The 26,932-nt window shown below is 38.9% G+C and overlaps 1 protein-coding gene across 4 annotated transcripts in view; it reads left to right on the top strand.

Moving 5' to 3' along the window:
- LOC145248869 (uncharacterized) overlaps positions 1-26,932 on the top strand; it is a 402,247-nt gene that overhangs the window by 171,108 nt on the left and 204,207 nt on the right. For all 4 annotated transcript variants that reach the window (XM_080110617.1, XM_080110620.1, XM_080110619.1 and 1 more), the window contains exon 4: positions 19,315-19,611. In XM_080110617.1, the coding sequence (XP_079966743.1) occupies positions 19,315-19,611 (297 nt within the window). The remainder of the gene's footprint in view (positions 1-19,314; positions 19,612-26,932) is intronic.

The raw sequence follows: 26,932 nt of genomic DNA, 5'->3' as shown, positions 1-26,932 counted from the left end.
ACCAGTAATTTTTTTTTTCTATTATATATACATAATTTTCTATAAAACTAAGTGTAGACTTTATAATTAAAACAAAAAATGTTATTCATACTAAAAAAAAAACGCTTAGTCATGTCACGTGACGTGACGTCAACATCCACTAATGGCGAACAATTGTAAATAACAACTTTTTTCACAAAACCAACATCGTCTTTCTTTTTTTTCTCTCTCTTTCTCTCTCTCTCTGTCTCACCCACTTACTCTTCCCTCTCTCTCACCCTCTTTCTCTTGACGTCACACCACTGTTAAACTGTGGGGGGGGGGAAGAGGCAGCTTCAAACCAACAAAAACAGTGAACACATTCCCAGGCATTATCTCCTATAGATGCACATTTTATTAGAACCGCTTGCGTCCTCTTTCCTAACTCTCTCTCTATCACCAGGTTTCTCTCTCTCTCTAACTCTCTTCTCTCTCTCTCTCTCTCTCTCTCTAGACCTCTTTCTCTTCTCTTTCTCTCTCTCACCCTCTTTATCTACTCTCTCTCTCACCCTCTTTTCCTTCTTATCAAGGCCAATAAGCGACTCGAGGATGAGAGTTCAAACGTGCACAGTGGTGCTCTTCTGCCTCTCTCTCACACTCTTTATCTTCTCTCTCTCTCTACCCCTGTTTCTCTTCTCTCTATATTAGCACTTATCAAGGCCAATAGGCAAATCGAGGATCAACTCGACTCACCATATTTCTCTCTCTCTCTCACTCTCTTCTCTCTCTCTCTAGACCTCTTTCTCTTCTCTTTCTCTCTCTCACCCTCTTTATCTACTCTCTCTCTCTCTCACCCTCTTTTCCTTCTATATATATTAGCACTTATCAAGGCCAATAGGCAACTTGAGATTGAGAGTTCAAACGTGCACAGTAGTGAAATTTGGGAAAGAGGATGGAACAACTTTCTCTTCTGCCTCTCTCTCACACTATTTATCTTCTCTCTCTCTCGCTCTCTCTCTCTCTCACCCTGTTTCTCTTCTCTCTATATTAGCACTTATCAAGGCCAATAGGCAAATCGAGGATAGACTCGACGATGAGAGTTCAAACGTGCACCGTATTACAATTTGGAAAAGAGGATGGAACAACTTTCTCTTCTGCCTCTCTCTAACACTCTTTATCTTCTCTCTCTCTCTCACCCTGTTTCTCTTCTCTCTATATTAGCACTTATCAAGGCAAATAGGCAACTCGAGGATCAACTCGACTCACCATATTTCTCTCTCTCTCACTCTCTTCTCTCTCTCTCTCTCTCTAGACCTCTTTCTCTTCTCTTTCTCTCTCTAACCCTCTTTATCTACTCTATCTCTCTCACCCTCTTTCCCTTCTATCTATATTAGCACTTATCAAGGCCAAAAGGCAACGAGGATGAGCGTTCAAACGTGCACAGTAGTGAAATTTGGGAAAGAGGATGGAACAACTTTCTCTTCTGCCTCTCTCTCACACTATTTATCTTCTCTCTCTCTCGCTCGCTCTCTCTCTCAATCTCTCTCTCACCCTGTTTCTCTTCTCTCTATATTAGCACTTATCAAGGCCAATAGGCAAATCGAGGATAGACTCGACAATGAGAGTTCAAACGTGCACAGTATTACAATTTGGAAAAGAGGATGGAACAACTTTCTCTTCTGCCTCTCTCTAACACTCTTTATCTTCTCTGTCTCTCTCACCCTGTTTCTCTTCTCTCTACATTAGCACTTATCAAGGTAAATAGGAACCTCGAGGATCAACTCGACTCACCATATTTCTCTCTCTCTCTCTCTCTCTTCTCTCTCTCTCTCTAGACCTCTTTCTCTTCTCTTTCTCTCTCTAACCCTCTTTATCTACTCTCTCTCTCTCACCCTCTTTCCCTGCTATCTATATTAGCACTTATCAAGGCCAATAGGCAACTTGAGATTTAGAGTTCAAACGTGCACAGTAGTAAAATTTGGGAAAGAGGATGGAACAACTTTCTCTTCTGCCTCTCTCTCACACTATTTATCTTCTCTCTCTCTCGCTCTCTCTCTCTCACCCTGTTTCTCTTCTCTCTATATTAGCACTTATCAAGGCCAATAGGCAAATCGAGGATAGACTCGACGATGAGAGTTCAAACGTGCACAGTATTACAATTTTGAAAAGAGGATGGAACAACTTTCTCTTCTGCCTCTCTCTAACACTCTTTATCTTCTCTCTCTCTCTCACCCTGTTTCTCTTCTCTCTATATTAGCACTTATCAAGGCAAATAGGCACCTCAAGGATCAACTCGACTCACCATATTTCTCTCTCTCTCTCTCTCACTCTCTTCTCTCTCTCTCTCTCTCTCTAGACCTCTTTCTCTTCTCTTTCTCTCTCACCCTCTTTATCTACTCTATCTCTCTCACCCTCTTTCCCTTCTATCTATATTAGCACTTATCAAGGCCAATAGGCAACTTGAGATTGAGAGTTCAAACGTGCACAGTAGTGAAATTTGGGAAAGAGGATGGAACAACTTTCTCTTCTGCCTCTCTCTCACACTATTTATCTTCTCTCTCTCTCTCGCTCTCTCTCTCTCACCCTGTTTCTCTTCTCTCTATATTAGCACTTATCAAGGCCAATAGGCAAATCGAGGATAGACTCGACGATGAGAGTTCAAACGTGCACAGTATTACAATTTGGAAAAGAGGATGGAACAACTTTCTCTTCTGCCTCTCTCTAACACTCTTTATCTTCTCTCTCTCTCTCTCACCCTGTTTCTCTTCTCTCTATATTAGCACTTATCAAGGCAAATAGGCAACTCGAGGATCAACTCGACTCACCATATTTCTCTCTCTCACTCTCCTCTCTCTCTCTCTCTCTCTAGACCTCTTTCTCTTCTCTTTCTCTCTCTCACCCTCTTTATCTACTCTATCTCTCTCACCCTCTTTCCCTTCTATCTATATTAGCACTTATCAAGGCCAAAAGGCAACGAGGATGAGCGTTCAAACGTGCACAGTAGTGAAATTTGGGAAAGAGGATGGAACAACTTTCTCTTCTGCCTCTCTCTCACACTATTTATCTTCTCTCTCTCTCGCTCTCTCTCTCTCTCTCACCCTGTTTCTCTTCTCTCTATATTAGCACTTATCAAGGCCAATAGGCAAATCGAGGATAGACTCGCCGATGAGAGTTCAAACGTGCACAGTATTACAATTTGGAAAAGAGGATGGAACCACTTCCTCTTCTGCCTCTCTCTAACACTGTTTATCTTCTCTCCCTCTCTGTCTCACCCTGTTTCTCTTCTCTCTATATTAGCACTTATCAAGGCAAATAGGTAACTCGAGGATCAACTCGACTCACCATATTTCTCTCTCTCACTCTCCTCTCTCTCTCTCTCTCTCTCTAGACCTCTTTCTCTTCTCTTTCTCTCTCTCACCCTCTTTATCTACTCTCTCTCTCTCACCCTCTTTCCCTTCTATCTATATTAGCACTTATCAAGGCCAATAGGCAACTCGAGATTGAGAGTTCAAACGTGCACAGTAGTGAAATTTGGGAAAGAGGATGGAACAACTTTCTCTTCTGCCTCTCTCTGACACTATTTATCTTCTCTCTCTCTCTCGCTCTCTCTCTCTCTCACCCTGTTTCTCTTCTCTCTATATTAGCACCTATCAAGGCAAATAGGCAACTCGAGGATCAACTCGACTCACCATATTTCTCTCTCTCTCTCTCTCACTCTCTTCTCTCCCTCTCTCTCTCTCTCTAGACCTCTTTCTCTTCTCTTTCTCTCCCTCTTTATCTACTCTCTCTCTCTTACCCTCTTTCCCTTCTATCTATATTAGCACTTATCAAGGCCAATAGGCAAATCGAGGATAGACTCGACGATGAGAGTTCAAACGTGCACAGTATTACAATTTGGAAAAGAGGATGGAACAACTTTCTCTTCTGCCTCTCTCTAACACTCTTTATCTTCTCTCTCTCTCACCCTGTTTCTCTTCTCTCTATATTAGCACTTATCAAGGCAAATAGGCAACTCGAGGATCAACTCGACTCACCATATTTCTCTCTCTCTCACTCTCTTCTCTCTCTCTCTCTCTCTCTCTCTAGACCTCTTTCTCTTCTCTGTCTCTCTCTCAGCCTCTTTATCTACTCTATCTCTCTAACCCTCCTTCCGTTCTATCTATATTAGCACTTATCAAGGCCAAAAGGCAACGAGGATGAGCGTTCAAACGTGCACAGTAGTGAAATTTGGGAAAGAGGATGGAACAACTTTCTCTTCTGCCTCTCTCTCACACTATTTATCTTCTCTCTCTCTCGCTCTCTCTCTCTCACCCTGTTTCTCTTCTCTCTATATTAGCACTTATCAAGGCCAATAGGCAAATCGAGGATAGACTCGACGATGAGAGTTCAAACGTGCACAGTATTACACTTTGGAAAAGAGGATGGAACAACTTTCTCTTCTGCCTCTCTCTAACACTCTTTATCTTCTCTCTCTCTCACCCTGTTTCTCTTCTCTCTATATTAGCACTTATCAAGGCAAATAGGCAACTCGAGGATCAACTTGACTCACCATATTTCTCTCTCTCTCTCACACTCTTCTCTCTCTCTCTCTCTCTAGACCTCTTTCTCTTCTCTTTCTCTCTCTCACCCTCTTTATCTAATCTCTCTCTCTCACCCTCTTTCCCTTCTATCTATATTAGCACTTATCAAGGCCAAAAGGCAACGAGGATGAGCGTTCAAACGTGCACAGTAGTGAAATTTGGGAAAGAGGATGGAACAACTTTCTCTTCTGCCTCTCTCTCACGAAAGAGGATGGAACAACTTTCTCTTCTGCCTCTCTCTCACACTCTTTATCTTCTCTCTCTCTCTCTACCCCTGTTTCTCTTCTCTCATTATTAGCACTTATCAAGGCTAATAGGCAACTCGAGGATAAACTCGACGATGAGAGTTCAAACGTGAACAGTATTCAAATTTGGGAAAGAGGATGGAACAACTTTCTCTTCTGCCTCTCTCTTAAACTCTTTATCTTCTCTCTCTCTCTTACCCTGTTTCTCTTTTCTCTATATTAGCACTTATCAAGGCCAATAGGAAACTCGAGGATCAACTCGACCATGAGAGTTCAAACGTGCACAGTATTCAAATTTGGGAAAGAGGATGGAACAACTTTCTCTTCTGCCTCTGTCTCACACTCTTTATCTCTCTCTCTCACCCTGTTTCTCTTCTCTCTATATTAGCACTTATCAAGGCCAATAGGCAACTCGAGGATCAACTCGACGATGAGAGTTCAAACGTGCACAGTATTCAAATTTGGGAAAGAGGATGGAACAACTTTCTCTACTGCCTCTCTCTCACACTCTTTATCTTCTCTCTCTCTCACCCTGTTTCTCTTCTCTCTATATTAGCACTTATCAAGGCCAATAGGCAACTCGAGGATCAACTCGACCATGAGAGTTCAAACGTGCACAGTATTCAACTTTGGGAAAGAGGATGGAACAACTTTCTCTTCGCCCTCTCTCTCACACTATTTATCTTCTCTCTCTCTCTCGCTCTCTCTCTCTATCACCCTGTTTCTCTTCTCTCTATATTAGCACTTATCAAGGCCAATAGGCAAATCGAGGATAGACTCGACGATGAGAGTTCAAACGTGCACAGTATTACAATTTGGAAAAGAGGATGGAACAACTTTCTCTTCTGCCTCTCTCTCACACTCTTTATCTTCTCTCTCTCACCCTGTTTCTCTTCTCTCTATATTAGCACTAATCAAGGCAAATAGGCAACTCGAGGATCAACTCGACTCACCATATTTCTCTCTCTCACTCTCTTCTCTCTCTCTCTCTCTAGACCTCTTTCTCTTCTCTTTCTCTCTCTCACCATCTTTATCTACTCTCTCTCTCTCACCCTCTTTCCCTTCTATCTATATTAGCACTTATCAAGGCCAAAAGGCAACGAGGATGAGCGTTCAAACGTGCACAGTAGTGAAATTTCGGAAAGAGGATGGAACAACTTTCTCTTCTGCCTCTCTCTCACGAAAGAGGATGGAACAACTTTCTCTTCTGCCTCTCTCTCACACTCTTTATCTTCTCTCTCTCTCTACCCCTGTTTCTCTTCTCTCTATATTAGCACTTATCAAGGCCAATAGGCAACTCGAGGATAAACTCGACGATGAGAGTTAAACGTGCACAGTATTCAAATTTGGGAAAGAGGATTGAACAACTTTCTCTTCTGCCTCTCTCTCACACTCTTTATCTTCTCGCTCTCTCACCCTGTTTCTCTTCTCTCTATATTAGCACTTATCAAGGCCAATAGGCAACTCGAGGATCAACTCGACGATGAGAGTTCAAACGTGCACAGTATTCAAATTTGGGAAAGAGGATGGAACAACTTTCTCTTCTGCCTCTCTCTCACACTCTTTATCTTCTCTCTCTCTATCCCTGTTTCTCTTCTCTCTATATTAGCACTTATCAAGGCCAATAGGCAACTCGAGGATCAACTCGACGATGAGAGTTCAAACGTGAACAGTAGTCAAATTTGGGAAAGAGGATGGAACAACTTTCTCTTCTGCCTCTCTCTCACACTCTTTATCTTCTCTCTCTCTCTCTCACCCTGAAAGATTCCTCTCCCCTAAGAATAAAACATATGTTCAATATCTGCTTTTGTTTTTACATTGTTATTACGGTCCCGGGCAACGCCGGGTAGCCCTGCTAGTAATATATATAAGGCAAAAATCGGTGTGTATGTATGTATGTATGTATGTATGTTTGTTTGTAACGCTAAAACTTTTGACAGACACAACCAAAGTTGACAAATTAGGTATCATATTGCACCTTGATCACCCGCATGACAAATATCGAAATTTCACATCAAACGGACAATTAGAAGGGGGTGAACTGATCATTTTTCTCCCAGGGGGGGCCCCCAAAAAAACTTTCATTTTAACGTTATTCAATACGTGTCACGTGACGTCAGCTCAAACTTTTGACAGACACAACCAAAGTTGACAAATTAGGTATCATATTGAACCTTGATCACCCGCATGACAAATATCGAAATTTCACACCAAACGGACCATTAAAAGGGGGTGAACTGATCATTTCTCTCCCAGGGGGGCCCCCCAAAAAACCTGTCATTTTAATGTTAATATTACGTAATCCAAAAACGCTTAGTCATGTCACGTGACGTGACGTCAACATCCAGTAATGGCGAACAAATGTAAATAAAAACTTTGTTTTACCGATACTTTTGTAATTTCTCTTCTGCTTTGTTCTATAGATTATTAAACTCCATGACAATGTCTCCAACGTAATTAACTGGTTAAAAATAGTATTTATACAAGAGTTTTAACGAAAAATGTCAGGAAAAAATGTACAGGAATAAAAAAAATTCAGCTTTCAAAATATTCGTCGATAAAAAAACCGATCTTTATATTTACGCTAGCCATTTTGTATATTACCACGTGACCTGCTATCTCTTAAACTGGAGGGGGGGATCCACTTGAATCCAACAAAACCAGTAATTTTTTTTTTCTATTATATATACATTATTTTCTATAAAATTAAGTGTAGACTTTATAATTAAAACAAAAAATGTTATTCATACTAAAAAAAAAGCGCTTAGTCATGTCACGTGACGTGACGTCAACATCCACTAATGGCGAACAATTGTAAATAACAACTTTTTTCACAAAACCAACACCGTCTTTCTTTTTTCTCTCTCTCTTTCTCTCTCTCTCCCACCCACTTACTCTTCCCTCTCTCTCACCCTCTTTCTCTTGACGTCACACCACTGTTAAACTGTGGGGGGGGGGAAGAGGCAGCTTCAAACCAACAAAAACAGTGCACACATTCCCAGGCATTATCTCCTATAGATGCACATTTTATTAGAAATTCAGCTTTAAAAATATTAGACGCTAATAAAAATATCGTTATATTTATGGTAGAAAATAAATAGCCATTTTGTATATTACCACGTGACCTCATACCTCTTAAACTGGAAGGGGGGGAGGAGAGGAGGCCGCTTCAAAACCAACACCGTCTTTCTCTTTTCTCTCTCTCTCACTCACCCATTACTCTTCTCTCTCTCACCCACTGTTAAACTGGGGGGGGGGGGAAGAGGCAGCTTCAAAACCAACACCCTCTTTCTCTTTTCTCTCTCTCTCACCAACTTACTCTTCTCTCTCTCTCACCCTCTTTCTCTTGACCTCCTACTACTGTTAAACTGTGTGTGTGTGTGGGGGGGGGGAAGAGGCAGCTTGAAAACCAACAAAAACAGTGCACAGTTTCCCAAGCATTTGGGGTGGGGGGACGAGACTAGAACCGCTTTTGTGGGGGGAAGGGGGGGAAGAAGCCGAGTGCACAGTTTCCCAAGCATTACCTCCTACTAAAAAAAGATGCACACTTTATATTTACTTAGTGGGGTGGGGGGAAGAGAATGACACCGCTTTTGTGGGAGAGGGGGGGGAATAGGCCGAGTGCACAGTTTCCCAAGCATTACCTCCTATTAAAAAAAGATGCACACTTTATATTTGAGTGTGTGTGAGAGAGAGCAATTCTCAACCTATATACTCAACAAATTTTTTATCTACAGATTTGAAAGTTTGTATATAGGGTATTCAGACATATGGAAATATATCTAGCATAATCTATCTATTATATCTATAAAAGTGAAAATGTGTGTGTGTGAGGTAGCCAGAGAGAGAGAGAGAGACAACAATTCTCAACCTATATATTCAATACATTTTTTATCTACAGATTTGAAAATTTGTATATAGGGTATTCAGACATATGGAAATATATCTAGCATAATCTATCTATTATATCTATAAAAATGAAAATGTGTGTGTGTGTGTGTGTGTGTGTGTGTGTGTGTGTGTGTGTGTGTAAGAGAGAGAGAACAATTCTCAACCTATATACTCAACGTATTTTTATCTACGGATTTTAAACTTTGTATATAGGGTATTCAGACATATAGAAATATATCTAGCATAATCTATACATTATATCTATAAAAGTGAGAATGTGAGTGTGTGAGAGAGAGAACAATTCTCAACCTATATATTCAACAAATTTTTTATCTACAGATTTGAAAATTTGTATATTGGGTATTCAGACATATGGAAATATATCTAGCATAATCGATCTATTATATCTATAAAAGTCAGAATGTTTGCGTGTGGTTGTGTGTGTAAGGTTGCGAGAGAGAGAGAGAGAGAACAATTCTCAACCTATCTATTCAATAAATTTGTTATCTACAGATTTGACCATTTGTATATAGGGTATTCAGACATATGGAAATATATCCAGCATAATCTATCTATTATATCCATAAAAGTGAGAATGTGTGCGTGAGAGAGAGAGAGAGAGTAAGTACAATTCTCACCCTATATATTCAACAAATTTTTTATCTACCGATTAGAAAATTTGTATATAGGGTATTCAGACATATGGAAATATATCTAGCATAATCTATCTATTATATCTATAAAAGTGAGAATGTGTGTGAAAGAGAGAGAGAAGAGAGAGAGAGAGAACAATTCTCAACCTATATATTCAACTAATTTTTATGTACAGATCTGAAAATTTGTATACAGGGTATTCAGACATATGGAAATATATCTAGCATAATCTATTATATCTATAAAAGGTAGAATGTGTGTGTGTGTGTGTGTGTGTGAGTGAGTGAGTGAGAGAGAGAGAGAACAATTCTCAACCTATATACTCAACAAATTTTGTATCTACAGATTTGATAATTTGTATATAGGGTATTCAGACATAAGGAAATATATCTAGCATAATCTATCTATTATATCTATAAAAGTGAGAATGTGTGTGTGAGAGAGAGAGAGAGAACAATTCTCAACCTATATATTCAACAAATTCTATCTTTACAGATTTGAAAATTTGTATATAGGGTATTCAGACATTTGGAAATATATCTAGCATAATCTATTATATCTATAAAAGTGAGAATGTGTGTGTGAGAGAGAGAGAAAGAACAATTCTCAACCTATATACTCAACAAATTTTTTATCTACAGATTTAAAAATTTGTATATAGGGTATTCAGACATATAGAAATATATCTAGCATAACCTATCTATTATATCTATAAAATGACCATGTGTGTGTGTGAGAGAGAGAGAGAGAGTCAGAGAGAGAGAGAGAGAACAATTTTCAGCCTATATATTCAACACATTTTTTATCTACAGATTTGACAATTTGTATATAGGGTATTCAGACATATAGAAATATATCTAGCATATTCTATCTATTATATCAATAAATGTGAGAATGTATATGTGTGTGTGTGTGAGAAAGAGAGAGAGAGAGAGAAAGAGAGGAAGGAAAATTCTCACCCTATATATTCAACAAATTTTTTATCTACATATTAGAAAATTTGGATATAGGGTATTCAGACGTATGGAAATATATCTAGCATAATCTATCTATTATATCTATAAAAGTGAGAATGTGTGTGTGAGAGAGAGAGAAAGAGAGAGAGAGAGAGAACAATTCTCAACCCATATATTCAACTAATTTTTTATCTACAGATTTGAAAATGTGTATATTGGGTATTCAGACATATGTAAATATATCTGGCATAATCTATGTATTATATCTATAAAAGTGTGAATGTGAGTGATGGAAAGAGCAAAAAATTCTCAACCTATATTTACAACAAATTGTTTATCTACAGATTTGAAAATTTGTATGTAGGGTATTCAGACATATGGAAATATATCTAGCATAATCTATTATATCTATAAAAGGTAGAATGTGTGTGTGTGTGTGTGTGTGTAGGTGTGTGTGAGAGAGAACAATTCTCAACCTATATACTCAACAAATTTTTTATCTACAGATTTGAAATTTTGTATATAGGGTATTCAGACATATAGAAATATATCTAGCATAATCTTTCTATTATATCTATAAAAGTGAGAATATGTGTGTGAGAGAGAGAGAGAACAATTCTCAACCTATATATTCCACACATTTTTGGGTACAGATTTGAAAATTTGTATATAGGGTAGGCAGACATATAGAAATATATCTAGCATAATCTATCTATTATATCTATAAAAGTGATAACTTGTGTGTGTGTGTGTGTGTGTGTGATAGAGAGAGAGAGAGAGAGAACAATTCTTAACCTACATACTCAACAAATTTTTTACCTACAGCGTAGAAAATTTGTATATAGGGTATTCAGACATATGGAAATATATCTAGCATAATCTATCTATTATAACTACAAAAGTCAGAATGTGTGTGTGTGAGAGAGAGAGAACAATTCTAAACCTATATATTCAACAAATTTTTTATCTACAGATTTGAAAATTTGTATATAGGGTATTCAGACATATGGAAATATATCTAGCATAATCTATCTATTTTATCTATAAAAGTGAGAATGTGTGTGTGTGAGATAGCGAGAGAGAGAAAGAGAAAAAGAGAGAGAGAGAAAAATTCTCAACCTATACATTCAACAAATTTTTTATCCACAGATTTGAACATTTGTATATAGGGTGTTCAGACATATAGAAATATATCTAGCATAATCTATCTATTATATGTATAAAAGTGAGAATGTGTGTGTGTGTGAGAGAGAGGACAATTCTCAACCTATGTATACAACAAATTTTTTATCTACAGATTTCAAAATTTGTATATTGGGCATTCAGACATATTTCAATATATCTGGCATAATCTGTCTATTATATCTATAAAAGTGAGAATGTGTGGGATAGAGAGAGAGAACAATTCTCAACCTATATACTCAACAAATTTTTTATCTACAGATTTGAAAATTTGTATATAGGGTATTCAGACATATGGAAATATATCTAGCATAATCTATTATATCTATAAAAGTGAGAATGTGTGTGTGTCTGTGTGTGTGTGTGTGAGAGAGAGAGAGAGAGAACAATTCTCAACCCATATACTCAACAAATTCTTTATCTACAGATTTTAAAATTTGTATATAGAGTATTCATACAAATAGAAATATATCTAGCATAATCTTTCTATTATATCTATAAAAGTGAGAATGTGTGTGTGTGTGTGTGAGCGAGAGAGAGAGAGAGAGAGAGAGAGAACAGTTCTCAACCTATACATTCAACAAATTTTTTATCTACAGATTTGAAAATTTGAATATAGGGTATTCAGAAATATCGAAATATATCTAGCATAATCTATTATATCTTTAAAAGTTAGAATGTGTGTGTGTGAGAGATAGAGAGAACAATTCTCAACCTATGCACTCTACAAATTTTTTATCTACAAATTAGAAAATTTGTATATAGGGTATTCACACATATGGAAATATATCTAGCATAATCTATCTATTATATCTATAAAAGTTAGAATGTGTGTGTGTGAGGTAGCGAGAGATAGAGAGAGAGAGTAATAACAATTTTCAACCTATATATTCAACAAATATTTGATCTACAGATTAGAAAATTTGTATATAGGGTATTCAGACATATGGAAATATATCTAGCATAATCTATCTATTATATCTCTAAAATTGAGAATGTGTGTGTGAGAGAGAGAGAGAACAATTTTCAACCTATATACTCAACAAATTTTTTATCTACAGATTTGAAAATTTGTATATAGGGTATTCAGACATATGGAAATATATCTAGAGTAATCTATCTATTATATCTATAAAAGTGAGAATGCGTGTGTGTGTGAGAGAGAGCGACACAGAACAATTCTCAACCTATATATTCAACAAATTTTTTATGTACAGATCTGAAATATCCCATTTGTATAGAAGTAGAAATCTTGATACCTACTCTGATACCTAATAAAAGAAAGGACACTCTTTAGGGCGGATTTTGATTATAACAAGTCACTAATTAGAAATTATAATAAACATTCAAATAATTTAAGAATTTTACCAAAATAAAATTGCATGGTAATCACCCAATTTCTGCCACAAAATTTTGATTGGCAGAACTCATAAACATAAAATATATATTTTCTAATTTCACCTTTTTTTTTCTTTTTACATAATCTGGTTTGATGTTTTCCCAAATATTCAAATCACTATATTTTGCTGCTTAATATCAAATACAGCAAATGAGTTATTTTTATGCATCAAACAATTACATTTTCTCATTCATCCAAACTAATCACTGAACATCAATTTCATATTTTCTTCACTAAAATATTACTGTGCTTGATGTCATCAAGTGGAGCGGATCATTTTTTTTTCATTTGTTCACACATTTTTCCAATTTATATATATTTTGTTAAAGATTCTTAGCCTATGTCATTGCATACCAATCTGTTTATTAAAAGTTAAGGTTCACTGTAAACACATATGTTACACCAAAATAAAAACGCTTCAGATAATGTCTTGATATTCAATTCAGTTTCTCACATGACATCTTATGAAGTTAGTAGAAATGTTACAGACTTTTGAATCTCAAACACTTTCAATACTGTGCACTGATATTTTCTTTTTTGCAATATAAGCACATTCATGATTTTTTTTACAAACGTTAAAAACTTTCACATTGTGTAGCAATATACTGAAACAATTATAAAAATATTTGTTTTTATTTTGAATGATGCAGGGCATCCGAAGAGAGATTTTTCTAACAAAATGAAAGTATAATTTTTAGCAATAGGTATCTAGGAAAAGGCCACTACATATGTTATAAGTTCCAAATTTCCACAACCTGGCAAATACTGGTACACGCTAGCAAATTTAGATTTGCAATTACAGAATATGATTCTAATTTTTTCCTTTGCTCTTTATTCTAACACTACACTAAGTTTACTGTGTTATTTCGCTACAGTTGATATTGTGTAGAACAATAAGAAAATCATAGTGAACAATGCATTCAACAAAATTTCACACACATTTCTAGATACCTATATCTAATAAGTTCAAAAGAAAGGACACACTTAGGGAGGTATTTTGGTGGTCAAGTCACTAAATAGAGATTAGCTGGTTTCCCGGCATAGCCCAGGATATAATAAAGATTGACTGAAATACATGTTCTAGCTGGTTTCTAGGCGTTGCCAGGGATGTAATATAGACACATTATGTTGTATATTACCTGTTCTCTTCTCCCTAAGGTAAAACAATTTCATATACATGCTGTAAATTACCTATGCTAGGGATAAAACATGAACAATACCAGTCCTAGGGTAGATAAAACAAATAATACATAGAGATGAAAGATTCCTCTCCCCTAAGAATCAAACATATGTTCAATATCTGCTTTTGTTTTTTCATTGTTTATACGGTCCCGAGCAACGCCGGGTAGCCCTGCTAGTCTATATATATAAAAGCCAAACGTCTGTGTGTATGTATGTTTGTTTGTAACGCTAAAACTTTTGAAAGACGGAACCAGAGTTGACAAATTTGATATCATATTGCACCTTGATCACCCGGATGACAAATATCGAAATTTCACGTCAAACGGACCGGTAGAAAGGGGTCAACTGATCGTTTTTCTCCTAGGGGGGCCCCCCAAAAAACCTGTCATTTTAATGTTTTTATTACGTAATCCAAAAACGCTTAGTCATGTCACGTGACGTGACGTCAACATCCAGTAATGGCGAACAAATGTAAATAACAACTTTCTTTTTGCGATACTTTTGTAATTTCTCTTCTCCTTCGTTCTATATATTATTAAACTTCATGACAATGTCTCCAACGTAATTAACTGGTTAAAAATAGTATTTATACAAGAGTTTTAACGAAAAATGTCAGGAAAAAATGTACAGGAATAAAAAAATTCAGCTTTCAAAATATTCTTCGATAAAAAAACCGATCTTTATATTTACGCTAGCCATTTTGTATATTACCACGTGACCTCCTATCTCTTAAACTGGAGGGGGGATCCACTTGAATCCAACAAAACCAGTAATTTTTTTTTTCTATTATATATACATTATTTTCTATAAAATTAAGTGTAGACTTTATAATTAAAACAAAAAATGTTATTCATACTTAAAAAAAAAACGCTTAGTCATGTCACGTGACGTGACGTCAACATCCACTAATGGCGAACAATTGTAAATAACAACTTTTTTCACAAAACCACCACCGTCTTTCTTTTTTTTCTCTCTCTTTCTCTCTCTCTCTCTCTCACCCACTTACTCTTCCCTCTCTCTCACCCTCTTTCTCTTGACGTCACACCACTGTTAAACTGTGGGGGGGGAGAGGCAGCTTCAAACCAACAAAAACAGTGCACACATTCCCAGGCATTATCTCCTATAGATGCACATTTTATTAGAACCGCTTGCGTCCTCTTTCCTAACTCTCTCTCTCTATCACCATATTTCTCTCTCTCTCTAACTCTCTTCTCTCTCTCTCTCTCTCTCTCTCTCTCTCTCTCTCTCTCTCTCTCTCTCTCTCTCTCTAGACCTCTTTCTCTTCTCTTTCTCTCTCTCACCCTCTTTATCTACTCTCTCTCACCCTCTTTCCCTTCTATCTATATTAGCACTTATCAAGGCCAATAAGCGACTCGAGGATGAGAGTTCAAACGTGCACAGTAGTGCTTTTCTGCCTCTCTCTCACACTCTTTATCTTCTCTCTCTCTCTCTACCCCTGTTTCTCTTCTCTCTATATTAGCACTTATCAAGGCCAATAGGCAACTAGAGGATAAACTCGACGATGAGAGTTCAAACGTGCACAGTATTCAAATTTGGGAAAGAGGATAGAACAACTTTCTCTTCTGCCTCTCTCTCACACTCTTTATCTTCTCTCTCTCTCTGCCCCTGTTTCTCTTCTCTCGGTATTAGCACTTATCAAGGCCAATAGGCAACTCGGGGATAAACTCAACGATGAGAGTTCAAATGTGCACAGTAGTGAAATTTGGGAAAGAGGATGGAACAACTTTCTCTTCTGCCTTTCTCTCACACTCTTTATCTTCTCTCTCTCTCTACCCCTGTTTCTCTTCTCTCGGTATTAGCACTTATCAAGGCCAATAGGCAACTCGGGGATAAACTCGACGATGAGAGTTCAAACGTGAACAGTAGTGAAATTTGGGAAAGAGGATGGAACAACTTTCTCTTCCCTCTCTCTCACCCTCTTTCTCTTGACGTCACACCACTGTTAAACTGTGTGGGGGGGGGGGAGAGGCAGCTTCAAACCAACAAAAACAGTGCACACATTCCCAGGCATTATCTCCTATAGATGCACATTTTATTAGAACCGCTTGCGTCCTCTTTCCTAACTCTCTCACTCTATCACCATATTTCTCTCTCTCTCTCTAACTCTCTTCTCTCTCTCTCTCTCTAGACCTCTTTCTCTTCTCTTTCTCTCTCTCACCCTCTTTATCTACTCTCTCTCTCACCCTCTTTCCCTTCTATTTATATTAGCACTTATCAAGGCCAATAAGCGACTCGAGGATGAGAGTTCAAACGTGCACAGTAGTGCTCTTCTGCCTCTCTCTCACACTCTTTATCTTCTCTCTCTCTCTACCCGTTTCTCTTCTCTCTATATTAGCACTTATCAAGGCCAATAGGCAACTCGAGGATCAACTCGACGATGAGAGTCCAAACGTGCACAGTATTCAAATTTGGGAAAGAGGATGGAACAACTTTCTCTTCTGCCTCTCTCTCACACTCTTTATCTTCTCTCTCTCTCTACCCCTGTTTCTCTTCTCTCTATATTAGCACTTATCAAGGCCAATAGGCAACTTGAGCATCAACTCGACGATGAGAGTTCAAACGTGCACAGTATTCAAATTTGGGAAAGAGGATGGAACAACTTTCTCTTCTGCCTCTCTCTCACAATCCTTATCTTCTCTCTCTCTCTCACCCTGTTTCTCTTCTCTCTATATTAGCACTTATCAAGGCCAATAGGCAACTCGAGCATCAACTCGACGATGAGAGTCCAAACGTGCACAGTATTCAAATTTGGGAAAGAGGATGGAACAACTTTCTCTTCTGCCTCTCTCTCACACTCTTTATCTTCTCTCTCTCTCACCCTGTTTCTCTTCTCTCTATATTAGCACTTGACAAGGCCAATAGGCAACTCGAGGATCCACTCAACGATGAGAGTTCAAACGTGCACAGTATTCAAATTAGGGAAAGAGGATGAAACAACTTTCTCTACTGCCTCTCTCTCACACTCTTTATCTTCTCTCTCTCTCTCACCCTGTTTCTCTTCTCTCTATATTAGCACTTATCAAGGCCAATATGCAACTTGAGGATCAACTCGACGATGAGAGTTCAAACGTGCACAGTATTCAAATTTGGGAAAGAGGATGGAACAACTTTCTCTACTGCCTCTCTCTCACACTCTTTATCTTCTCTCTCTCCCTCGCCCTGTTTCTCTTCTCTCGGTATTAGCACTTATCAAGGCCAATATGCAACTCGAGGATCAACTCGACGATGAGAGTTCAAACGTGCACAGTATTCAAATTTGGGAAAGAGGATGGAACAACTTTCTCTTCTGCCTCTCTCTCACACTCTTTATCTTCTCTCTCTCTCACCCTGTTTCTCCTCTCTCTGTATTAGCACTTATCAAGGCCGATAGGCAACTCGTGGATCAACTCGACGATGAGAGTTCAAACGTGAACAGTAGTCAAATTTGGGAAAGAGGATGGAACAACTTTCTCTTCTGCCTCTCTCTCACACTCTTTATCTTCTCTCTCTCTCTCTCACCCTGAAAGATTCCTGTCCCCTAAGAATAAAACATATGTTCAATATCTGCTGTTGTTGTTTTCATTGTTTATACGATCCCGGGCAACGCCGGGTAGCCCTGCTAGTCTATATATATAAAAGCCAAACGTCTGTGTGTATGTATGTTTGTTTGTAACGCTAAAACATTTGAAAGACGGAACCAAACTTGACAAATTTGGTATCATATCGAAGCCCCATCACCCGGATGACAAATATCGAAATTTCACGTCAAACGGACCACTAGAAGTTGGTCAACTGATCAGTTATCTTCGAGGGGGGCCCCCAAAAAACCTGTCATTATCTATATATATAAAAGACAAATGTTTGTTTGTAACGCTAAAACTTGAGATGAAAGATTCCTCTCCCCTAAGAATAAAACATATGTTCAATATTTGCTTTTGTTTTTTCATTGTTTATACGATCCCGAGCAACGCCGGGTAGCCCTGCTAGTCTATATATATATATATAAAAGCGAAAATGTATGTATGTTTGTTTGTGTGTACGCTAAAAACTTTCGGCAGATACGACAAAATTTCACAAACTCGGTACCATATTGAAGCCCCCATCCTTCGCCTGAAAAATATCGAAAAATTGGCCAAAAACGTTCATTTTTTTTCACCCCGAAATCGACAATTTTCGACAGGGGGGGGGTCAACAAAAACCGTCCCCTTGTGATGATGACCGGTTCTACGCATGCGTCAGATGACGTCATGACCTGATTTACTTTAAATAATTGAAGAACTGACTAAATTTCATGTACGTCGTTAGTTAGCGCGTTGGTTCGTTATCTAAACGTTTTGGATTCGAATCGGGGTGTGAGATGTCTTCTTTTTTTTTTTTTTTTTTTCGATTTTTTAAATTTAAATATTGAACCAGTGTTATTTAAGCCATTTTTCACGTAACGTTCGTTTTTCTGTTTTTTTTTTGTTTTTTTTTTGTTTTTTTTTTACTTCTCTTATCCACCCCCGACCACACACCCAAAAAACACCCGGGTACCGACCGATTTTTAAAATTTTAATATCGAACAAGCTTATTTAAGCCATTTTTCACGTGTTTTTTTTTTTTAACGTTCGTTTTCTGTTTTCTTTTTTGTTTTTCAGATTTTTACATTTAACATCGTTCGTTTGCCTTACGTTAGTTTTTTTGGGGTTTTTTTTTCGATGTTTTGATTACCCCCTCCCCCGCTTAAGTTTTAGCGTTCGTTTTTATGTTTTCCTTTTTTACTTCGCTTATAACAAACAAACTTGGTCATTGACGTTATTTGCTGAATAGCTATTGCTTACGTCGTCGTCGTCGTCACGCTCGCACAAAATCTTATCTCTACGACTTCCGTGCGGGCACCTGTCAATTTGTTCTTCAGTAACTCATTCTGGCTGGCTGAACGGTTCATGTTTTTTTCACATTTTATTTTCAAACTTCGCCTCAGGGCTTCGGGTTCGATCCTACCCCCCCCCCGGTTTCTTTTTTATTTAAGAGCACACACACCTCCAAACACCCGGGCAACGCCGGGTACCTCCGCTATTTATAATATAAAAAAAGGGAAGTTACAATGATTTGATGAGCGTCTATGGAAAGTAAACATTTATTTTGTCATAAATTCCTTTTCCTGTTAAGCTCAGATATGTTAACAAACCTTAACATTTTAAAATCAAGATTTTTTCATTAGTAAGATGAGTTTTATTATATTGAATGTTGTATATTAATGACTGTTTTTTTTTTATTTATTTCAGAGAAAAACGGTGACTTTTATCCTAAAGAACCTTTTGCACTGATCAACAATAATTATACATTGTTTTGTAAAAAAAACAGTAATCAAGAAGTTTTTTTCTATGACGACAAAAAAATGGTAGGATCGATAAGTGATGATAATTATATCGAAAACTTTGACGGAGAAAACTTTGTTATCACCGTTGGTCAAAAAAATGTATCATTACTCATAAAGAAAGTTGCTTTAAAAGATGATGGAAAAATATTTGGCTGTAATCTTATAGGAACCCATCTTTCTTTATTAAATTTAACAGTTAATGGTAAGTACGTTTACTTTTACTCCAACATCCATAACCCATTGAGTCAGTATTTGTTATATATATTATTAAATTCAGGAGCAACACCGTTTTTTCAGCAACTGATGGCCTGATACATCTTTTAAACCACACAAAATCGCAAGATAAATTTGATAATCCAGCTGCCACCAAAATAGTTTACTAGACAACTACAAGATAACTCTATGCATAGTTGCCATCATTCTTTTGCTTACGCTACACCTGCTGGTGGTAGTCTCCCTTTATTTTGAGATTATATCGTATTTTGCTGAAATTTAACTGTGTTCGTTACAACTCTACTTTCAACCAAGTTGTTGTTTGCTTTGTTCACCACACTCTTTTCTTCTACCTCTTCTTTTACACACGTCCGTTCGCTTTAGTGACTAAAAATTGTCTGTCCTCCCGCTTTCCTTTCCTCGTTATTTATGGAATCAGGGTACAAGATTCTCCGAGATTCCACGAAACTTTTTTCTATATAAAAGCCTGCGGGCGCCATCTTGATTCTCAATTTGTGCTCTGCAGGCACAAACGCGCAGCCGCTTTAACGGTAAGCCACTTCTTTCGCCACACTCCCCCCTGATCTCCTGATCACAGAGACAGCAGGGGAGTGGCGATCGCCGCCGTCAGGTGCTTCTGCGAAGGGGGACAGTGCTGCTCTCATCTTCGCGTGCGCTCTCATCCACCGCACATCGGTCACTGTGCCCCGTTTATACTTGTCAGTACATCGGTTTCCCGGCGGCTTCACCCAGACAGCATCCCCTTTGGCATATCAGTTCCGTTCTATCTCAGTGGCCACAGTTATATCGAGGTGGATTCCTTTTTCTCGGCACGGTACTGATAGATTGTGTTTGCAGGCGCTGTTCCTGGAGAGACGCCATCCTTCAGCATGAGATTATACCAGTACACAGCTTCTGCGATGGTGCACTGCTTTCTGGCTGCAATTGCTTTGATGCTGCGATGGCTTCTCTCAGCTATACTATTGCCAGAAGCACATAAGCGTATCTCAGCTTCAGCCGCACACACCATTCTTGTAAGAACTGCCTCATCTGATGGCTGCAAAAGGCTAGGTCATTGTCCGTCAGCACTTCATCGGGCGCACCTCTTTCACAGAACACGGATGACAGCTGGCAAATAATGTTGCAAGAGTCCTGGCGCCCGAGGAGTCTCCAGACCGCGAAACGTGTAGGCCCACAATGTGTTTTGCAGATTATCAGAATCTCTCCGAGCACCAGCCAGAAGCCATCGTTGAGGGACTCTTGTCAGAGCATCTGCTCTGTTGAGCGCAGACCTGATCAACACTACGTTCACGGTCAGGTCATACTCTGTGATGGTGTCGACCAAGGTGGCAAGCCGTCTTCGAATTAACATCTCACTCGATGCTCGTGTCGTCAGCCATGCTCTTCCACTTAATGCATCGGTTATCCACCGATGAGTGCATGCCGAGTCAGTCATGATATGTAGAACCTTGGCTTGACATTGAAGCGCCAAGTTAACGCCCTTCAATGTGGCATCAAGTTCGGCCAGGTTTATGTGCCTCAAATCATTCTCTGGCCGAAGCAAACAGGCATCTTCAATAATGGAATCATTAACTGCAAGGGCAACTCCAAGGGCCAGTGAACTAGCATCCACCCAGACCGTGAATTCATTCCCACTGATGCACCACTTTCCCTGAACAGGGTCATCACTGGTCACCCTGGACACAGTCTCTGTCATCATGCTCCTTAGGGTGACATCGTGTACTGCATCATCCCATCCTGACGACACAGCTGTTGCACATCTTTTTATGGCCGCCACGGCCACCCTAAGTCAACCGCACACAGGGAAATGGCCTACCATCTTTCCACAAAGCGAAAACACTGTTCGTCAAGTGATGTTTGATGGGACCTTGGGGACGTGACTTCCTCTTCTCTGGCAAAGTCCCTCCTTGCTATTGCGCACGTGCAGGCCGAGAACTTTTGCTCCGTCACACAGACACTCTGGTTCCTTACATGTCAGTCCAAAGCTCTCAAAGTGCATTCTAACCGATTGCGATGACACGAATATATCATCGAGGATGTTGCCTGTTGCACTGTTTCATCTTGCTGCCGGATAGCATGCATGGTTTCTGTCATAATGCCTGGTGCCACATTTAGACCGAACCCTAGCCTGGTTAGACAATATCGGGTTCTTCCAATGGCCACAATTTCCTCTCAATGCATATTTGCAGATAGGCCCTGCATAGGTCCAGAGTTACCACGTTCGATCCCTGCTGTTGCCACTCCCTTCATTTGAATGCACACACATCAGCCCTTGCCATATATGGGTCAACATGCTCATTGAGCTCAGGGTAGTCTAGGATGGGGCAGACCTTTTGTTTGGTCTCTTGTACGACGGCCATCAAGGAAATCAACCCTCGCGGGGGGGGGCCAAGCTTATCCTCTGGGTATGGAAGAAGCCAGCCATTGTCGATCCACGTCTGCAGTTCTTCTTCATACTGTTCGCTTAGCCACATGGGTGGGGGTTATTCTGATAACCAGTTCCGCAAGGATATTGATGGCTGATCGTTTGATTACTTCCAAGACGCTGTCCATGCATTGGTGTTTCTCTCATACTCTGCACGAAAGTCAGGCTTGTCGAGAGTTATGGCAGCACAAACGTGTTCCTCACATCGGGAGAACTGTACCTTGCCGGTTCTGTCCACAGTAATTCCACCTAGTTGTGTAAAGTCCATACCCAGGAGTAGGTCATACCTGAGAAGCCCTCCCTCCACAACCAGGGCTTGCACGGCTACTGCAGGCCCGTCGTTGATGCTTGCGCGGATAATGCTCACCCCACAAGAGGCTAGTGAACCTCCGCCTACAGTTAGTATTGGAATTCTCTCTGCTTTCCAAGTGGCACAGCATATCTTGCTCACGAGAGTCTGGGTTCACCCAGTGTCCACAAGCACGAGGCGCTCGCTTCCATTAATGTGTATGCTTACAGTGGGTAGCCCCCTGCTCAATGACGATCTGAGGAGAAGACTGGCGCTGTAGCTTCTTGTCCGTTTCCCGGACAGGTGCGGGCCAGGTGTCCGCGTTTTTTGCACTTGTAGCACTGCGGCCCGTCAAGTTTCCGAGTTGGTTGACGTGACGAAAGACAATCATGGGCCAAATGGTTGGGTCCTCCACATTTATAGCAGGTTGTAGCTGTGCCCAGATCCTGCAATCCAACCTGTGATGGTTGTACAGCTGCCGCTTGGTCTATAGTGTTAGGGCTTTTCTTTAGTATTGCTCGTCCCCGCGCCAATACTTCCGATATGTCCATCTCATCCACTTGGGATGAGGCACGGAGCAGATCTTCCACACTCTTAGGTAATCTTGCAACAAAGGCGCACACCAAGCCTTTGTCTGACATCTCCAAAAAGGACCGATAGCTTTTTTAGTTCAGCCAGATACACATCCACCGTTTCCCCAGGATGTAATTTTTGAGCCATGAATTCCTTCCATGCAGTAACTGGATCTAACGCAAATGCTGTAAAAAGGGTGCGTGATGCAGGCAAAATCTGTTTTCTTCTCATCAGCCAACTGCTGGTATACTGCATATGCTCCCTCAGTGAGGCGCATTGGGACCACGCATTCCATACGCTTCACCCCACTGAGCTGACATTAATTCTGCTTTTTCCACCCATTCCTGCACTGAGTGATTAGTGCTACTGCCATCAAACAGGGGAATTAGCTTGGGGTCTAATCCTGACGTCATGTCAAAATAGCTTGTGTTCGTTACAACTCTACTTTCAACCGAGTCGTTGTTTGTTTCGTTCACCACACTCTTTTCTTATACCTCTTCTTTTAAACACGTCCGTTCACTTTAGTGACTAAAAATTGTCTGTCCTCCCGCTTTCCTTTCCTCGTTATTTATGGAACCAGGGTACGAGATTCTCCGAGATTCCCCAAGACTTTTTTCCACATAAAAGCCTGCGGGCGCCATCTTGATTCTCAATTTGTGCTATGCAGGCACAAACGTGCAGCCGCTTTAACGGTAAGCCACTTCTTTCTCAACATTAACTCTAGCTATAGCTTCACATATAAAATAAAGGTAGCAATACGGATCTATTTTCATCAAATCAAAATTGAACTGTTAAAAACATTTGACAGTGTTTCGATTTATGGACATGGTAGGTGTATAATTAGTGTGTTGATGAACTACATTTAAGATGGAACCGGGTGGTCAAACAAAATGGTTAATCTAGCAAAAATGTTCTGGAACCAACAGTGACAAAAAATCGGTGTTCCATCTGTATATGATTCCTTAACTTAAAGTTGATAATCATGTTTTTACAAGAAAGTATTTACTTGAAAATGGATGACGTCATAACAGACAAATGGGAAATTTTGGTAACTTTTGAAAAAAAAAAGCTCATTTCATCCATTTAAATATAAATATATATATATATATATATATATATATATATATATATATATATATATTAGTTCCTCCTTGATAGTAATTATTTGTTTCTTTTCTACTCCTCTCTTTCTGTTTTAAACATTCTCTCTTTTCCTCTCTCTCTCTCTCTCTCTCTCTTAAGTAGTTACGTCATTCATACCCCTCCCACTACTTTAATCATTTGTAATTACGTAAATAAAGTAAATATTCGAGATATTATTATGATTATTATTAAATATCTTTAAATGCAAAATATTTTAGTAACTATTTGAACATTCCAAGCTACTGCTGCTGCTTTTAAAACAATTATAATCGTCGATAGCAATGTGAAAAAAGCGGGCATGATATATTTTTAAAAGGATTTATCATAATATACTTGGGTGCAACCAGATCAAGATGTCGGAAGATGGCTTCCTGTCTCAAATGCACCTACACTAACACCTTTTGTTTTTTTTCTTTTAACTCTTTACACAATTCATGTTCTGCGAAGCCTAAAACAAAAACAACTGTCCTCCCCCCCCTTCCCTCCCTTTTTTCTCACTTCCACTTAACAAAACCAAACTCTACAAATAAATATGTGAAGACATAAAGAGCATAACACTTTTTCCAAATTAACTGGATTGGACATTGAATGACTCAAAAGGAGCTGATATATTATAAAACAAAACAACCAAACCAAGCCATGAAAACTAATTTTTAGTCTTTGATAAAGTTTCTCTTAAACTTAATGTTCCTATTTACAATGCCTCCCCATGGGACAGAGTTAGACACCAGGGTCGTTTTTTAACGTGGAGAAAAGGAACAAAAATAAAAAATTGTCTCAGTCGTGAAGGATTTCTTCTCCACTGACAGAGAACAAGAAATTGAAATGCAGCATCTGAAGAACAGATGGTATTTATTTGCTCCCCCACCGAGCAAATTAGGCACAAGGCCGATTTTTAATGTGAGGAGTGAAGGGAGGGGGAAGGGAAAAAGGGGACCAGCTCTCGAGAGGTGGAAAATGGGAGCTGGTTAATGGTCAGGCATGTGGGGTTGCCCCCACATCTGGTCTTTGCTAGTCAGAGCTAGTCATAGCTTGCAGTATCTGCCGGAACAGATACTACACTTTGATCTTGTCCCGAAGGCCAATAGTCAAACAAATGTTTTTGATTTTTTTTCTCAATATTTTGTGTTGTCGGCTTTTATCCTTGTACAAATCTTATATATGTAAATATCTCCCAAATATGCTCACCCTGTCGGTGGGACATTAGAATATGCCAACTATCCCCCTTCCCTGCAGAAAGTAAAAGTCATTCAATGGGGCCACCTGTTGGCTGCGAGTGGCGACCCATGACACCTTGGAACGGAATCTTGGGTGTTGAGGGACATGGAGAATGGGAATGAGTTTCTCTTTTTTTCTAACACATCACTTTGGTCCTTATCTCGGCTACACGGGCAGGCAGTCGGGAGGGAGCTTGCTCCAATCACTCGGTAGGCCATACCTAGCTCTATATCCAACAAACACAACTATAAATACACCTACACCCTCAACACAAAGGGATTTAGCAAGCGGTGGCTCAGGAGTCAATTTTCTCGTTGGAAAATGAACTTAATATTGTGGGGTACAAATCACCCCTATTTGAGAACTAAGTGGAATCAATCAGTCCTATGAATACCACTGGTTTCAGAGACTAAATGGAGACATTCATACGATGTTTAACTGCATGTTATGAACTGGATGATGAATATTCGGACAAGGATTTACTCTAAAAAACAGACATTGGAAAACAACATTTGACGACCAAAAGGATTCAAGAAAAAAGAACATGTGGAAATTCGAAATAATTTTTTCCTATACTCGGGGGAAATTCGAAACTTCAAAAGTATTTCTTTTCAAAAGTTCGGTGAAGAACGGGAAAAACTACTTTTCAATGTTGGGGGGGGGAACAACATTCGAGCGTAAAATCCACAAACATGGGATAAAGAAGTCTTCAAAAAAGAAGGGCAACAACTCTACTTTCAACCGAGTTGTTGTTTGTTTCGTTCACCACACCCTTTTCTTCTACCTCTTCTTTTACACACGTCCGTTCGCTTTAGTGACTAAAAATCGTCTCTCCTCCCGCTTTCCTTTCCTCGTTATTTATGGAACCAGGGTACGAGATTCTCCGAGATTCCCCAAGACTTTTTTCCACATAAAAGCCTGCAGGCGCCATCTTGATTCTCAATTTGTGCTATGCAGGCACAAATGCGCAACCGCTTTAACGGTAAGCTACTTCTTTCTCCACAATGGCATAAAGAAGTCTTTGAAACAGAAGGGCAACAATTTTGGCCGAAAAAAGGATTTTACAAAAACGTCATCAAAAGCCTTATCTTGCTGTTAAAAAAGCTACTACGAGTTGAAATAGAACGCATAAAACTTGTATTGAGAATTATTACTACTGATTCAACGATACCAAGTTTTCAGTAAGTACAAAAAAAAACTTTTTTTTTCGTCTCTATAAATACAAGTAATATTGGAAAAAAAAAAACTTTGTCATTCTAAAAAGCATGTCTCGCTAATACGTCTTATGGTTAAAAGGCATTAATTAGCGTTGGGGGGAAAAAAAAACTCCTGCAAATGCAGCAAATAAATGACAGTTTATTTTATTTTATTGGCTAAAGCGAGTATTCGCACAATTAAAAAGATGTCGGATTTTAATCCGATTAAAATAAACTTTTCACTTGTCGACGGGACTGCACGTCGAAGAAGAAAAAAAAACGATTTCGCTAAGCACGACATAAATAGTGTTAATGAGAAAAAGATATTCTTGTTTGCACAGATATCGAAAAGAATAGATACTATAAACTATAACTAATCAACAAGGAATTGAACCCAGTACCTACATGTTACAAAAATTGAAAAAGGGCAAATGCAATCTACTAC

The sequence above is a fragment of the Euprymna scolopes genome, chromosome 27 (genome assembly GCF_053919585.1).
Source record: "Euprymna scolopes isolate OS-2025 chromosome 27, ASM5391958v1, whole genome shotgun sequence".
Lineage (NCBI taxonomy): Eukaryota > Metazoa > Mollusca > Cephalopoda > Sepiida > Sepiolidae > Euprymna > Euprymna scolopes.
The sequence above is the reverse complement of the archived record's forward strand: the minus strand, read 5'-3'. Positions and strand labels throughout refer to the sequence as shown.